General features: G+C 40.6%; 1 protein-coding gene across 3 annotated transcripts in view; it reads left to right on the top strand.

Moving 5' to 3' along the window:
• Positions 1-15983, top strand: part of MYLK (myosin light chain kinase) — a 1710670-nt gene that overhangs the window by 426720 nt on the left and 1267967 nt on the right. For 2 of the 3 annotated variants that reach the window (XM_086957081.1, XM_086957079.1), the window contains one exon: positions 6072-6246. In XM_086957081.1, coding sequence (XP_086813207.1) covers positions 6082-6246 — 165 coding nt within the window. In that variant the 5' untranslated portion in view covers positions 6072-6081. Of the gene's footprint in view, positions 1-6068; positions 6247-15983 lie in introns of all 3 variants that reach the window. The other variant, XM_086957080.1, reaches the window with a different exon arrangement.

The raw sequence follows: 15983 nt of genomic DNA, 5'->3' as shown, positions 1-15983 counted from the left end.
CTGCTGCATAAGAAGTGCCATGGCTGTTATTTAGAGACCCTTTAAACGGCCTAAATGTTGGCATTAAAAGTACATTTAATTTCATGTTCATCAAGAGAAGCATATTGCCTCTCATCCATATTCCTCTGGAGAGGCTTTCAGGTTCCACTGCGCATATTAAATGGGGATAGTTTACATTATTTGACATACAGTCATCTGCACACCACACAAAATGGAGGGAGGTATAGGATGTGAATGTATTAACTTATTGTGACATTTGAATCATTCTGGATCAAGGGGAAACAGCGGCCCTCATCCTTATAGACCTTTCTGTGGCCTTCAACGCTGTCCCCCATAGCACCCTCATCAGAAGACTCCCCTAGATTGGCAAATAAAGATCTGCTCTCAAATTGATCAGTTCCTTCCTCATGGGAGGAACTTAAAGGTTCAGGCTGCCACCCTTCACATCAGAGAAAATTATATTGAAAAATACTTTTTTCAAGGAAACCTCTACACAATGTAATTTGTGAAAACTCATCAAACTACATGTAGTGCAAACTTTGCACAGGACAGCCACTCTGTCTCCGATGGAGCGCCAGGTAGCCCTACTCCAGCCAATCAATGTGCTGCCCTCATGCTATTTAATATTATAAACAACATGAAAGCAATGTATTGATTGGTTTGGGTGATGGGGGTTAGACCCTGCTTACAAGACAGCAATGGGCAGGAGAATTACAGAATTTGGCCAACCGTTGAGTGACCTTATTTTGAAAACATAAAGTGATTAGCCATGTTTCTGTTCCCTGCGTTTGGCTCCTCATGGACAGTGAAGATGCCGGCATAACGCAGGAGAGGATTAGAAGAGAGCAGTCACTTTGTTGTTCATCTCCAGCCTGTGAGCACGCTTGTAGGCGCTGCCTGGGAGAGGTGGTCAAGGTCAGTTTTTCTACTGGACACTGAATATGCCAAATGACTTAATTGTTGTAATGGTTGCAGGTAAGAATTACATTAATTTTATAAAGTTAAGTGGTGAGTGTGAAGGAGACTTGAATTTATTATGCATTGAAGTTGTGCGTGGTCCATGGCTACCTTAGATTTGCAGTGTTCGTTACTTGTGGCCTAATACAGCAACACCTGTGAACCCATACCTTTATCCTTTAACCTCGCTGCTTTACTCGGACACTTGTTCTATAGTGCAGAAACCTAACCAGAAATCGATTGTTATGGGGGAAAAAGAAGCCCATGTGTGCCCCAGTCTTCCACTTTCCTCCCTGTCGGTACCTTGTTCGGACCCATGGCTCAGTGCTGTCATCACTGCCGCTCTAGACCCTAGCGTACCGGTCCCTGTACACATCCCACAAATAGGTTTAAAGCTGCAAAGCAAGTTCTTATAAGGTTTCTTCAGCGCTTTAGCTGCTGAAATGGAAAATGAGCCAGAGCAGCTTGAAATTGCTATTGTGCCCAGTCAGTGATTAGTTTGTCTGGATGTAATTACGTGTAGCAGGTGCACATAGGGAATATAGTGGCTCCAACATAAGGGCTATTTAATAGATATGGACAAACCAACACAATGAAAAGGAGAGTGTAGCCATTAAGACCTTTAGCATGTAATTGGTCCAGGAAACGCCCCATAATTCATAACACAAGTTGAAAATAAAATATTTATTGAACGCCTATGTTAAACAACAAGTTAAGTATTTTTATTGTATACATCCTGAACCGAATTTCTTTATGTGCCTAGACGTGTACTTTTAGATTAGTGCAGTGATCAGTGTCCAAATTAAGGTGGACTGACAGAGTAGTTTGTAGGATCAGCATAGAGTTGGGGTAAAGTGGGCTTCACTGACAGAGCACTGGCCTAATTAGTAACAAAGGCAAATGTGATAGTAATTCTGTTCTGGATTACTTAATTGGTAACACACAGAGAATGCATTTTAAAATATTTAATGGGCTGAAGGCATCTTCTACAGAGAACCCTGAGTACCCAGCATGATGGTGGATATCATTATTCCACACCTTACACCAACTCTCAATCAGGCCATTTCATCTGGACGCTACCCTCAAAGCTGAAAAACTGTGCTTGTCAAGCCTTTGCTTAAGAAATCCAACTTGACCCCCTCGGAATTGAAAACGTATCTGCTCATTTTTCTTACTACCCGTTGCCGCCAAGATCCTGGAGAAACCTCTAAATGCCCAGCTGATTACTTATTTGGACCATCAGCATCTGCTGGACATTTCCCAGTATGGATTTAGGAGTAACCATGGGACCGAGACTGCACTACTATACCATTGTTGATGCTGGGCAGGCTGGCGTGCTGGTCCTGTTGTACCTATCCGTGGTCTTCAATACCATCTCTCCTATCAGGATGATTTACCCCCTACAGGAAATTGGGGTCACAAACCTAGCTTTGATGCTTTTATCATCCTTCCTGATGGATATGTCACAGACAGTGGTGGTGGACCAATTCTGCTCTGACCCCATAGCCACCTTGCGTGCGGTTCCGTAGAGCTCATCCCTGAGCCCAACCTTGTTCAATATATATATGCCCCCCCCTCGGGCCAACAGTTACCAACAAGGAGCTTAGAGGGAAAACTGGTCATAGGTCGCCCTCCACTCAATTATACATTCACAAAACAAGACCTAGACCAAATAGGCATATAACATTCAATCAATTACTGGTGTACCATCAAGTGCAAACCTTTTTGCCCAATACTCCTCTCTTTTAATTGCTGAGGTAGGAGGTACATCCAAATTATGCCATAGTTTAAAGAAAATATGCCCAAACCCTTGAAAAACATAAACCAGTTGTGAGACAACAAATAACACACACCTAAGTGCCTAGATAGGTAAATGGAGAGAGTTTAGAAAAAAGTGTGTGTGAGCGAGATGGCACCTCACGGGCGAACCACCAACTGGAACCTGGCAGGTACTCGCCAGGATTGCCCTGATCTCATCATTGGTGCCATCAAGCTCAAAAGAAAGATGGGTGTCCACAAAACAAACAGTAACAATGTTTGTGAGGGAATGCAGTGTGTGGGAGTAACAGACAACACAATACGTGTCACACAACAAATACGTAAAAGACCACGAGCAACACGGAACTTAGCTTTATTCTGTCACTTTCGTGTTGGTCGTGGAGTGTTAAAAAAGTGCGAGTGGCTAATACCTATCTAGCCATACTCCACTTGCCGACATGTTTCATTGCCACTTCGAATTTGGGCAATTTCTTCAGGGCGTTAAAAATTTTTAAGCCACTGCATGAGGACAATCGTTGTCTTCACAACCTCAATCGACCACGGTGGCGCATACCAGTTGAGAGGTCCAAACCAGAAATAGGTTTCAGGGTGACTCCAAAAGTGAGTCACTTTTCTTTCCGCAATTTTGTGGTAATGAAGAAGCCGGTATTCACTCAGCACCCCCTCTGGCCAAACCAATTAGATCTTTTGGGTTGTAGGCACTATCCTATGCTGATTACACACACATAATTGTGTCTATTACAAAGTATATAGAGGCCTCCGCCACTAATTTTAACAATTGCATGCAGGCTGTGGCCAATTGGATGGTAACTAATTACCTCCGATTGAATGAGGACAAAACCGAGGTTTTGACCTTAAGAAGTCCACAATCTATTTGGACCCATTCTTGGTAGCCAGTAACACTTGGGAAATGTCCCAGCCATTCTGACTTTGCAAAGAATCTTGGTGTCCTAGTTGACAACAATCTGTCCTTTAATCCTAAAGTCAATAAAACAGTGTCATCCTGTTTTTTGGTTATTAAGACTTTAGGAAGGTATTTCCTTTTCTCTCTCTCTGTGCGTTAACACGCGGCTGTGGTATTGATTATGTCCAGGATGGATCATTGTAATGTGCTCTACCTGGACATTAATAACACAGCCATTGATAAGTTGCAGCTTGTCCAGAATGCTGTAGCAAGACTAATTTTGGATCTTCCTAAATACCATTCAGCCTCTGTTGCTATTCGGAAACTGTGCTGGCTCCCGGCTGCCAAGCTTATTGTGTTTAAGGCTGTATGCATTGTTCATAAGGCACTTAAACAATTCAGGCCCTGTGGGAATTAAGCATCTCTTCCAACTGTATGTTCCCACTAGACAGTTGTGTTCTGCGGGCAAAAGCCTGTTGGTTTCGCAGGGTAAAAAGGTGAGGTAGAGCCTCTGCTGTGGAGGCATCTAAGCTTTGGAACACTCACCCTCCACCCATCTCTTGCCTAGAAGCCCACCTTCCTTTCCACAAGTCCTTGAAGACGTGGGTTTTTGCCTTTTTAAAGTTTTTTTAGTATAGTGAAGTCTCTCGCCCCCTGTGAGACTAACCACTTTAGCGACTTGACGCCCTCTGGCATTTGTTCTAGCTTTATAAGTTGCCCAGTCAAATCAAATCATAGTTCCACTCAGTTTTCTTGGTGCAGACCCACCCTGAACCATTCTTATATCAGTTTGGCATGCTCACTTCACTTGCTCCTTTGTCCCCAATTTGTGTGCCCTACCACTTTGAAAAGTCACCAGCCTCCACTGCAAATTAACCTAGTTTTGAGGCAAACGTTAGACCATATGGACGGTAGCTTGGGTTCAAGGGAAGGAGGATTAATATACCATGCAGAATATGGCAAGGACTGTCTGGAAAAGTCCTACGTCATGTTAAATAAGTAGTATTCAATGGCCATTGTGCCTGGGTTTGAGGGGAATGTCCCGGAAATCTGAATCTCCAGTGTTTGGGAGAGTGTTAAGCTTGGTGGCTTGTGGTAGAGAGTATATGGAGTATGACTTCCTGTACTTAGCACGGTGTTTGATTTGTGGGAAAAAAAGCGCAGGGACCCAACATTTTTTAAAAAAAGCTCTCTGCTCTCTCCAGAGACGTTTTAAAGCACGGGTAAAGTGGGCTCTGGCCCAGGGTTCCAGCATTTCAGGGGCTTCCTGAGAGATCTGGCTCTGTTCTCCACATAGTCCTGCCCTGATAACTTTAAATGACACTTAAACATAGATTATTAAAAAATACTAATTTCCTTTAATGTGTTTTTAATACCAGTGATGTATGGGAGGTTATTCCAGATATTTTGGACAGAAATGTTTGTATTTCAACACCATGCAACATTCATAAAAATTTTCATTTTAGATCACAAGAGTACCTCAGTCGCAGAGATTAGTAGGGAGCGGTTGCTATATTACAATAATGAAAATACACATCACTGTCCTCGAATATTAGATGGAACCAACTTTAGAATTTGGACCAGTATGCCTGTGCAGTGTCCGTCAACTGGCCAAAGAGGGCGTAAAATTTCTGACATTTGATCGTAAATGTAAAGCAGTTCCGAACAGGGCCCCAAAAAATATTTTTGGCCTTGGGCCTCCAAAATCCTTCAAAAGTCCCTGGCTAGCACAGATAACTGCAATATAACAGTCATGATTACGCTTTAAGACCCCTCCTTATACCATCCTGCTCGCCATCTCTCTTTAGCTCACTTTTGTATGGTCTTTTTCATCTCTGCCTTCCCCCTTTGTTGCTGTTTTCCTACCTTTCTGTTTTCCCTCCTTTCTCCCTTTTCTGCTTTTGTCTTTCTTGTGCTTTGCCAAAGTTGGACGATGAAAAATCGATCCCAGCCCCATAAATAGGTACCAGTGCCAAACACCTGCGTCCACCCTCAAAAATGAAGCACTGGGTCCACTGCAAAGTCTGGCTGTGAGTTTTTATTGCACAGTCACTGGCGAAGTCATCACTTTTGCTAATTATTTCATGCTGTGACCTTGAAGTCTTATGCGCATTTCCTTGTCGCTTCTGTAGTACTGAAAGAGTAAAATACCTACCGTTCCTTTTTTTCTCTTTAAACGACCTCATACTGACATTTCAAGATGTTGAAAGAATGGTGTGCAAAATCACATTTTCCATAGACACATTTCTAATGTTAAGCCAATGAAAACAGCCTTTTTCTTTTATGGGTATTATTTTTCTATGCCAACTCGGCAATTTCAACCTTTTCTTTGGAGTTGAGATCCCAGCTCAGGGAAAATAATTCACTCCAGAATGTTCTTCAAAATGTAGCATTCAGATGATATTAAATGCCTTTTGTTTTTCACCAGCAGATAACTGAGGATGGGGGATCTTACGCTGGTCACTTCCGCCCGTATTTCTAAAGCATCCTTGAACTTGGACCATTCTAGCATCAACACAGCCATCCCTACTGAAGCCCCAGCCTTCACACTTCCTCCCAGGAATATCCGAGTCGTCCTTGGGGGCACCGCGAGGTTTGATGGAAAGGTAAGGCAAATTTAATAATGCTTAAAAAGGACACGCATGCTTTTTTTCTCATTTTTATCAGACTGTCCTAGCTTTTCACAATTGTTTATTAAGAGGAAAATTTTAATTTTTTTAGATTTCATTGAACTTGATTGACATTTACCAGCAGCTGAGCTTAGTTGCCTTTAAGACACTTTCACTACATTCCTTCAACAAGCCTCAAGCAGGATCAATCGCATTTATGATTAGCGAACGTCTTTGAGAAAGGTCTGCCTCTGACAGGCGACATATTAAAAGTAGTGCTGCCTTTAGATTATGACATTCTAAGCTTGTAAGGGATAACTGAAGTTTAAAAATGTGTCTTCATTAGTGAGAATTTGCAAACCCAGAACTTCCCCTTTCTTTTAAGGGAAAAGGCATGACGGGAGCATGCATGCTATAGGACTTGGTCCTCTTGGCAGGGTCACCCACAAACCTTTGAATTTCACCCCTTTGTTTTCTGAACACATGTGTGTTGGCTTTTAGGACTCTGGGCTCTTTACCACTGCTAACCAGTGCACACCAGTGCTTGTGCTCACTCCTCAAAACGTCGTAAAATTGATTTGCACTCAAGTGGAACATTTAATTCAGAACCTAATCTGTGCATTAAATACTACTAGTGGTCCTGCAAAATTTGTGGTGCCACCCACTCGCGTGGTTTTTTAAAAAGATTTCTCAGACCTGCCATTGCAGACTGTGTGCAGTTTTAAACTGCCAATTCCATCTTGCAAAATAAACCATTTGCCAACCCTAAAACTCCCTTTTTAATATATATGTCACCCCTAAGGTTAGACTGTAAACATCCTATAAGGCAAGGTGCATTGTATTTAAAAACCTGTACCTGTACTTTAAAGTTTTACGTGTCCTGGTAGTGAAAAACTCCTAAATTCATTTTTCACCACAGCGAGTCCTATCTCTCCCATATGATAACATTGGATTACACTTAATAAGGGATACCTTTTGTTTGGAAACGGGTAGAAATGCTTGATCGCCAATGAACTGTAATTTAAACACCTTGTTAATGGTAAAGTAGGATTTTAGATTACAATTTTGAAAATGGCAGTTTTAAAAGGTTAGAACAACAAGTTATCTAGCCGTCATATTCAACGCTGTATATTACTTGAACAGACTCAGACCATTTACTGATTTCTTTGGTCTGCAGTATTTATTTACTCACTGTTATCACTTTTGGATGAAAGTCCTTTATCTTTTCAATTTGAACAAGGGAGAAACATAATTGTTCCCACATTAAACATACATTCAAATCATATTCTTTACAACCAAATATCTCAGCATTACATAACTGCACAATACATTTGACAAAAATGATTTGCATAAAATAGAATTGTTTATGCTCAGTCATGATTTGGAAAATTAAGCAAACATTATCTTAATTCATTTAACATTTTGTTCATTCATTATAAGGCTGCTGCCTACTGGAACACTAGTTGAACTCTTCAGGATAGTCCTATTTAAACAAGAAACAATTCCCTGCAAGTGGATTTATATCTATTGAATATGTCCCCCCTGGTTGAAAAAATGCTGACGCGTTTCGAGCCCCAATACAATTCTTGGAGTTCTCTTCAGGGCTGTGACTGGGTACTATCTGCTAGTTTGTCTCAGATGTTGACGCCTGTATCTTTACTTCGAGTGATCTTTGCTTTTTGTTAACACCGTTTTGTCAATAATTCGGATCACAGTTCAATTTGAAAAAAGATCTTCGTTTATTTAACTCAGGTACAAGCTTGTGTTGTGGTTCCGACCACCTTTAATTTTAGTTCTGTTATCATTTATTAAGAGTTCTTTCTACAGCGTTCCTCCTGTAAATCGTCAATGCAGCTGATGATTTACACAAGGAACGCCGTTACTGGACCCTTGGCTGGCATCAGTTGAGCTCCAACTGGGAAATCCTGAAGGTTTGAATGAACGCTGGACTATGAGAAGGAAACTTTTTCAGCAGGGCTAACTTGTTCCGTGCATCTGGCCCACACTCCATTGCAGTTTGGCCTGAACTTTAATCAATCAATCAGGATTTGTAAAGGGCAGCTGACTACCTCTTACATTACATTATTCATGACATGTTCCATTATGACATTGATAACATCTGAAATTACATCATTGATGACAACACTGTGCATGGAGGGGGGCGTGAGTTATAGTTACTTTAGGGACAAGTTCTAGTTACTTGAGACAGCTAGAACTGGTAATTTAATTGGTTTAGTTAGTTTAACTGACAGTTTCACCTAACTATAACGTTCCTTCACCTTCACCCTTTGTGTTTTTTCATTATAAATATATATATATTTATATGTATTTATATATATATATTTATGTATGTGTATATATATATGTATATATATGTATATATATATATATATATATGTGTGTATATATATGTGTATATATATGTATATATATATATATGTGTGTGTGTACATGTATATATGTTTACATTTTTTTCCACGGAGAAGTTTTTAAAATGTGGTCCTATCCATGAACGTTGCAATTTCTTTACATTGATCATATCAATTACATGCTGCTGCATGAACTTCTATAAGAACAGATGACTATTCAGGTAGGCGCTTGAGATGACAGATGTGCTGAGACTCACAAAGGGTATATTGCATTAGCAAAATGTTTTGTTGTAGATTATTGAACACAGGTGACAAAGCATGGTAGACTATATACATATTTCATTCATCTCGAAAAACGGTGAGACCATCATCGTGGGCGTTGAGTAAGAAAATAATGACCTGAAGTGCATTCCTGAGGGTCGGCGGTAAGGGGGCAAATCTTAGCTTGGAGAGTCAGTGCCAGAGGTGTGTGTCTGGTGTAGAGGGGAGGTACTGGCAGGGCGGAACAATCTGCCAAATTATGATCTCGTTGCAACTCTCTTGTGTCCGTATTAGTTCTGAATGGAAAATGCTGGAATTAAGTACATTTATTTGTCAGAGTATCTCTGTATCTTGCAAATTATTTTGTCAATTAACTTATTGTTTACACTGCGAGCACTTTCAGTACGTGTAATTTATCTACTGTTTATAATTAAATGTGGATATTTGTAAAGTGTTTCATCTCATTCCAAGATTCCCCTTTTCTATGAGTTGCAGGAGTCCCAAATTAGGTTTTCCTAACTGGCCGCGATCCAACACTGTTTAAAGAAGGCAGCTGCTTCGAGTGCTGTCCTTCAGGCGCTGGCATGGCTTTCATCTGTTTGTGGGGGGCTTTGAGATACACATCTTACATGCAATATTCTGACATGCGTTTCCTGTGCCACAGGACCCACTCCTTCCTTGCACTCCTTTATATTTTCATTCAGTTATTACTCCATTCTTTCAATTGTTGTTTGCAAATTTTATTTTCATTTCCAAACGTTGCTTATTAGCGAGTTTTTCATTCTTCACTTGTCATTTCTTTATGCATTTCATTTCACATGATTATTTAGACCCAATGAATTTCAAGCGTAAAGCCCTTCCTCAGGGGATTTCTTTTATCTGAAACCATTATACATCCTGATGAGTACACGGTAAATCATATCCACATCTAGTATTCAATTAACAAATAGTAATTAATTAACAAGACATTGCTACTCCTATATTATCCATGCTTATTTGAAGTTTTTCGGTGTGTATATCTCTTGTGTATCATGATTATGCTCAGTATCTATTGTGGAGAAACTAGTATTTACACAATGTCGTTTGTATGAACGAGGTTTCTATTACACCTTATAACCCGTTATTAGGATATGTGCACGCATTTCGTACTGACCTTGAAAGATTAACTTTTTCTTTCAGGCTGTAAATGAAGAAAAATGATACCGTAAATCACTATTGTCTCGATCAGTATCAAATTGACTGATTTTAGATATACAGGAGCCGTGTCATTACCCGATGCTGGTGTACTTGTCATCTCCTCGCTAACTCGACGTGTGTCGCTCTATCCCTACGCGCTGTCTTCCTGGTTCTATGGTTTTCTCCCGATCACATGACTACGTCAGTTGCATGCTTTGTTTACTGGTTTTTTTTTTTAATTATGTGTGGAAATTGTGTTGGGGCGTTTTGGGTCCCACGGGTATGGGTGCTTTTCTTGCATGTGCTCAACATTGTGATAGAATGGAGTAATAATTGAATGAAAATATAAAGGAGTGCAAGGAAGGAGTGGGTCCTGTGGCACAGGAAATGCATGTAAGAATATTGCTATAACTAACACTGATAGCTCAGCAGGGTAGCCTAACTATGCACCACCGAAAAATGTGAAAGAGGATTACCAATTACAAAACAACATCAAACAACGAGTGCGTTACCACACCCCAAACATTTGAGACACATCTTACATGCCACATGTCTGCAACCCTCATTTGTTAGCATTTCCTTGGATTTCTGAGGGCGCAAACGTAAACTACGCAAATATCCAGGCTTCTCGCAGATTTCCATCAGCTGCCTCTCCTGCCAGAATTACCACATGCACCAACGCCACAGCTTTCCTGATCAAAATCTGGCGCCAATGCGGCTGTTGCAAGCATAAGAATTACACTGTGGAGCCAGACCCTCAGTGACGCGCCGCCGTAAAACAAAAGTGGGGGTGGGGTGGCGGGGGACAGACAACTGGGCAAGGGGATGAAGGGAAGGTGAAATAATAATTTCATAGAAACATGCCTTTCCTTTTTGTTGCCGCTGCCTCCAATGCCTGCCTCGGTGTTCTCTCAGCAGTCTATGGGAAAGCAAGCTCCCTACCCAATCCATACGCTACTCTTATGCTGCACCGGGATTGGTCTGAGTGACCTGCTCTGCCGCTCAGATAGTCCCTGTAAGACTGCAGCTTTATTTTCTGGGTTGGAGAAATAGAAATGCACATGTCTGTTTGGCCAGCCTAAGACGGCTGGCCAAACTTACATGTGCACTTCTAAGTGCCCATTGCTGCTCCCTGCCCCAACCTGTCCCACCCCGCCCCACCCTACATGCATGCCTAAACCAGTCACAGAAAAATAAAATTATGTTGTTTTATTATCATTTTATTTTCCTGTCACTGACTCTGACGAGTGGGGTGACACTCCTCCGCCATTACAGAGGAGCTGGCCCTGCAGAGACTCTTACAGGAGCATTGCATGGCAAGAATCTACCCAGTCAATGCAGAATAAACTCAGGTTTATTTGCCCATAGCAGTTCCCTAAACAATGTAGGATTTACAGCCAAGATATCAGACATGGAGCGAATGCCCATCGCCATTCCAAGCTGACAGGGGTGAGTGGGCCTAGCGATAAGATGGCGTGAGGAAAATGTATTTTTGGCTACCGTTTTTTTTTATTGCTGTAGTCCCATTTTTTACTGCCATAAATTGCAGTCTGTGCATTACAAACTGCAAGCAATAGCTCCAAAGAGACAACTGTGCTGAGGTTAAAGTCGTCTCATTGCAATGCCTGGTTACGGAAGTCAGCAGTACCTTCACCCACTTCTGCTCTCCATTATTTTTTGTCATCAGTACACATCACACAAAATATAATAGAGGAGCGCACATATGCAAGTGCCTTTTTATGAATCATCGGTACAAAAGGGGGTGGTGATGAACGGAGCATCTGAATCAATCAATCAAACACTCACACCCAGTCAAAAGATCTGGGTTTAATCCATCACCGTTCTTTAGCCCACTCTGCCACCCCAGTTCAGACATGGCTATATGCAAATCAGTCTGACCCTGTGCCTCCTGGGAACAGTCCAGCCCGAACTGCCAAGCCATGTCTTCCCCGGACCGGAAACAAGCTTCAGAGGACCAGTTTCTGGCATTCCATCCGTCTTCAGCCTGGCTTGCTTGAATCCAGTGGCAAAGTGAGCAAGGGACTCACGTCTGAGCAAACCCTGCCACACTTATGGCGGCCAAAAGCGGTACAAAAGGGGGTGGTGATAAACGGAGCTCACTTTGCCACTGGATTCAAGCAAGCCGGGCTGAAGACAACTGAGTTTAGCAATGCCATCTGAGGACTTGAAGATAACAATGAAAAAATGTAAATGATAGATTGATGTTGGGACACCGAGCCGGAATTTAGTACAAACTGAAAGGTGAAATTTCAAGATAAATATAGTGTTTTTCCTGAAAATTTGCTTTTTTTTAATTAATCAATCTTATTGGACACAAACATATTTAGTTGAAACTGGTTGTATTTTTACACAAAGACAGGCTAGTGACAAAAAATGTTAACTTTAAAAATCTCAAGGACTTAGTTGAGTAGTATATAGTACCACTGACTGCGCCCTGCTGAATGAGCCTGGAAAATCTGTTTAACTTTTCTTCTATGCCTGAAATAGCAAAATCTGAGTACTTTTTCATGGTGACCCGTTTTAAATAGATTACCATTTTTAACATACGCTGGAAAATGTGCTTGGAAGTGACAGGATGGAAAATGAAAGTAAATTAAGATTTTTGGATTGATGTATTGGTAAATATAAAATCCACTATTTTTCCATATTTTTTTCAAAATGATCTTAGTGCAAGTGAACCTACAAAACTCTCGGAGTAAGTCAGGCTTAATTGGCACACAATTAAATTACTGGAAAATTGCATGAGTGATATTTTAGAGTTTATGCTTGTAGGTAAATTTAAGTTCAAAATGCCCTTTAAAAATATACAACTTGACCCTTTTCTTCAAATATTTTGGGATGGAGAATTTTTCTGAACCCCATGTCGACAGTTGAGCTCGCGTCTCACATTAAGTCTTTAAAATTTGTGGAAATAGGTTATGCTCCACCACTTTCAAAGAACACTAGCATCCACTGTAAATACAATGGACAACTCTGTTTCAACCAATGAAATAGCTAGTTAGTAATTCAGGGCTTAAAGTTTGTGATTATGGCCAGGAAATGTTTCTAAAATAATACAAAGTAAAGGACTCCAAAGTTGAGAGAGAAATTCATTTATTTTCGACAAACAATCAGACAGCAATATTGTATATTAGAAACTGAAGCATAAGTGAATGTTTATTTATTTATTTTATCTGACCATTTACTTTGCGCAACTGGATTGATGCAATGATGGCATTTTATTGCAACCGAGTGAAACCAATTTAGGATTTTATTTAAATGGGAATAGAGAAAGCACATGTAAAGAAATATAGATCTAGTTAGAATTTGTACTATGAGTCATTTAAGTCTGGGTGGGAGTTAGATTGAGAATTGTCTAAAAGGCGAGCCTTGTGCTGTTAACAGGAGATTACAGGCGATTTCAGGCTTCTGCCAGTGAGGCAACACATTATTTTCTGCCCTGCCTTCCCTATAGAAAGATTGTGTGCTCTAGCTGGTCTGAATTTAGAGAGTTCTTGAATTAGTTTTCGGACTTCTATGGCCTCTTCTAGGCCCCAGAGAGGAGTAGATCAGCGGGATAAGGAGGGGTGTGTAGTTGATGGCTTTGTGCATGAGACAGCAAAGTTTGAATATGATTCTTGCTGTGTGGGTACCGAATGGATGTTTCGAAATATGGAGCTAAGGTGGTCAGATATACTTATAGAGTGATCCAATTATGTGGCCAAGTTTAGAAAAGCTTTGAGTGGAGGGATATATGTTTGTGGAGATCCTATTAAGACCGCATTTCAGGAGTCAATCCTTGAGACAACTGTTAAGTTATAGCCAATTTATAGAGTGCACGTTCACCATAGGCTTCTTGGTGCTAGGGTAAAGAAGGCAGCAACACCATGGATTATAGCCTTTAGGCTTTTGTAAACAGCCAAGTTTTCAAATGCTTCCTGAAGTTCATATAGTTTGCTTCTAGTCTAATTTCAGCTGGAAGCGAGTTCCATACCTGGGATCCAATCACTGAGAACCTAACCACTCTCATCCTTTTCTGCTTAAATCTCGGTACCGTTAAGAGGTTCAGCTGAGATAGACTGAGATTGCGTGTAGGGGTGTAACTCTGAATTCTTGCGGATACAAACTTTGGGCTTTTGTTGTGGAGTGATTTATGGATGATGCAACCTGTTTTAAAGATGGCCCGCAGGTCCACTAGAAGCCAGTGCAGTTTATTCATTGACAGTTTGATGTGACAGTCAGTGCCTTGGTTGTTGAAAGACCAGCCTAGAGTATGAACTGTAATTTTCATATGGATAATGAGGTATTGTGTTGTTTTGAGGGTATGTAGGTGAAAGTTAGTGGCTTTTGATCACATTTGAGATGGGAGGGATTAATGTGAGGTTTTAGTCCAGGATAAAAGCTAAGGGTTCGATTGGAGTTGTAAGTATGGATATAAAACCCTCAAATTCAAAGAATATAAAACAAATTTGTTCTTGGAGGAAATTGATTAGAAGTAGAAATAGGTTTCTGGGGGTTTAGCTGGTGAAAGTTCTCACACATTAGTGTTTGTAATCAGGAGACACAGTTTTAGGGTGAAGTTGTTTTAAATCTTTAATGTTTATAAATACAGTCGGGTATCGTCTGCAAATTGATGCAGAGTTGCACCTGAGCTATGTATTAATATTATTACAGGATCCATGTATAGAGTGGATGAAGTTGGAAACCAGATTGATCCCTGTGGGATACGACATAGCATTTATTTTGGAAGTGGTTGATGTGTGGTCTCTGATAAGGATGTATTGGTCAAGAAAGATGTGAACCAGAATATGACCATGTTGAGGAAGCCTGTGCACTGCTCAAGTATCTGAAGTAACATTCACAGACTGACTTTGTCAAAGGGGGCTGATGGGTCTAGAAGCACTAGTTGAATATAACAACTTGTAGTTGTAGATTCACTGATCTGAAATTGTAATCTCAAAGCGGTAAAACTAAAACTTGTGTTTACCATGGGCAACAACTATTGAAACTGCAACGGTGAGGTTGGGATCCACATTCCACCCTTTTTGACCCCCTGCAATGACATCACAGGGTTGACCTTGTGCAACACCCTTCTTAATAGCCTTTAGTTTGCTGGTGAAATGCAAGGCATGGATAGTAAATGGGGCTGAAATCTCTCCTCGCTTTTTGTAGTGCTGCTGCCTTCGTGAATGCTAAGACGTGCAACACGGTAAGTACAGGTCGACAACTCCACCCCCTCCCCAACACCACCACTACCCTGTAACCCGTCCTTGATGTCATTGCTTGATTCTAACATAGACATGTACAAACACCATTGCTGTTGAAAACGATACAGGACTATAAATATTTCTGCAAAACTTCCCCTAGGCTGTGCTAATGGACGGACACATGTTTGAAATCTCTCCCAGCATTTACTTTCCTGTCAGTGGTCACTCAGCATAGGTTTGTGAGTTTAACTTTTTTGGCTCAAGAAAAAGGATGGAATTAAATCTATTGGCACCACGTGTATTCCAGAACATAAGTTACCACTAAAAATTATATGATGCAAAACATCTGGACAAGCCTGGAACTGGAGCAAGTAATATAAGTATGTGGACATAGACCGCTGCTAACAAGAACACCCTCAACTAGGATAGTGAGACAATTGGCATCCGTCATTCAGGGTACAGAGCAGGAATATCGCCGCAAAAATATCGCCTAACATAAATATCGCCGCAAAAATATCTACAGGAAGAAATATCGATGACAAAAATATCGTCTGACCAAAATATCGACAGACAGGTAAGTAATATCGTTAACATTAATATAGTTGTAATAAATATCGTTTACAAAAACATAGTTTACAATAATATCGTTTTTTAAATAATTATAAGTAATGTAGTGTTTTTAATGATTATTTTTAGTCAAAGTACTATTTTTAGTAGTATA

Source organism: Lissotriton vulgaris, chromosome 2_1 (assembly GCF_964263255.1).
Source record: "Lissotriton vulgaris chromosome 2_1, aLisVul1.2, whole genome shotgun sequence".
Classification (NCBI taxonomy): domain Eukaryota; kingdom Metazoa; phylum Chordata; class Amphibia; order Caudata; family Salamandridae; genus Lissotriton; species Lissotriton vulgaris.
This window is presented reverse-complemented; position numbering and strand designations above follow the sequence as displayed.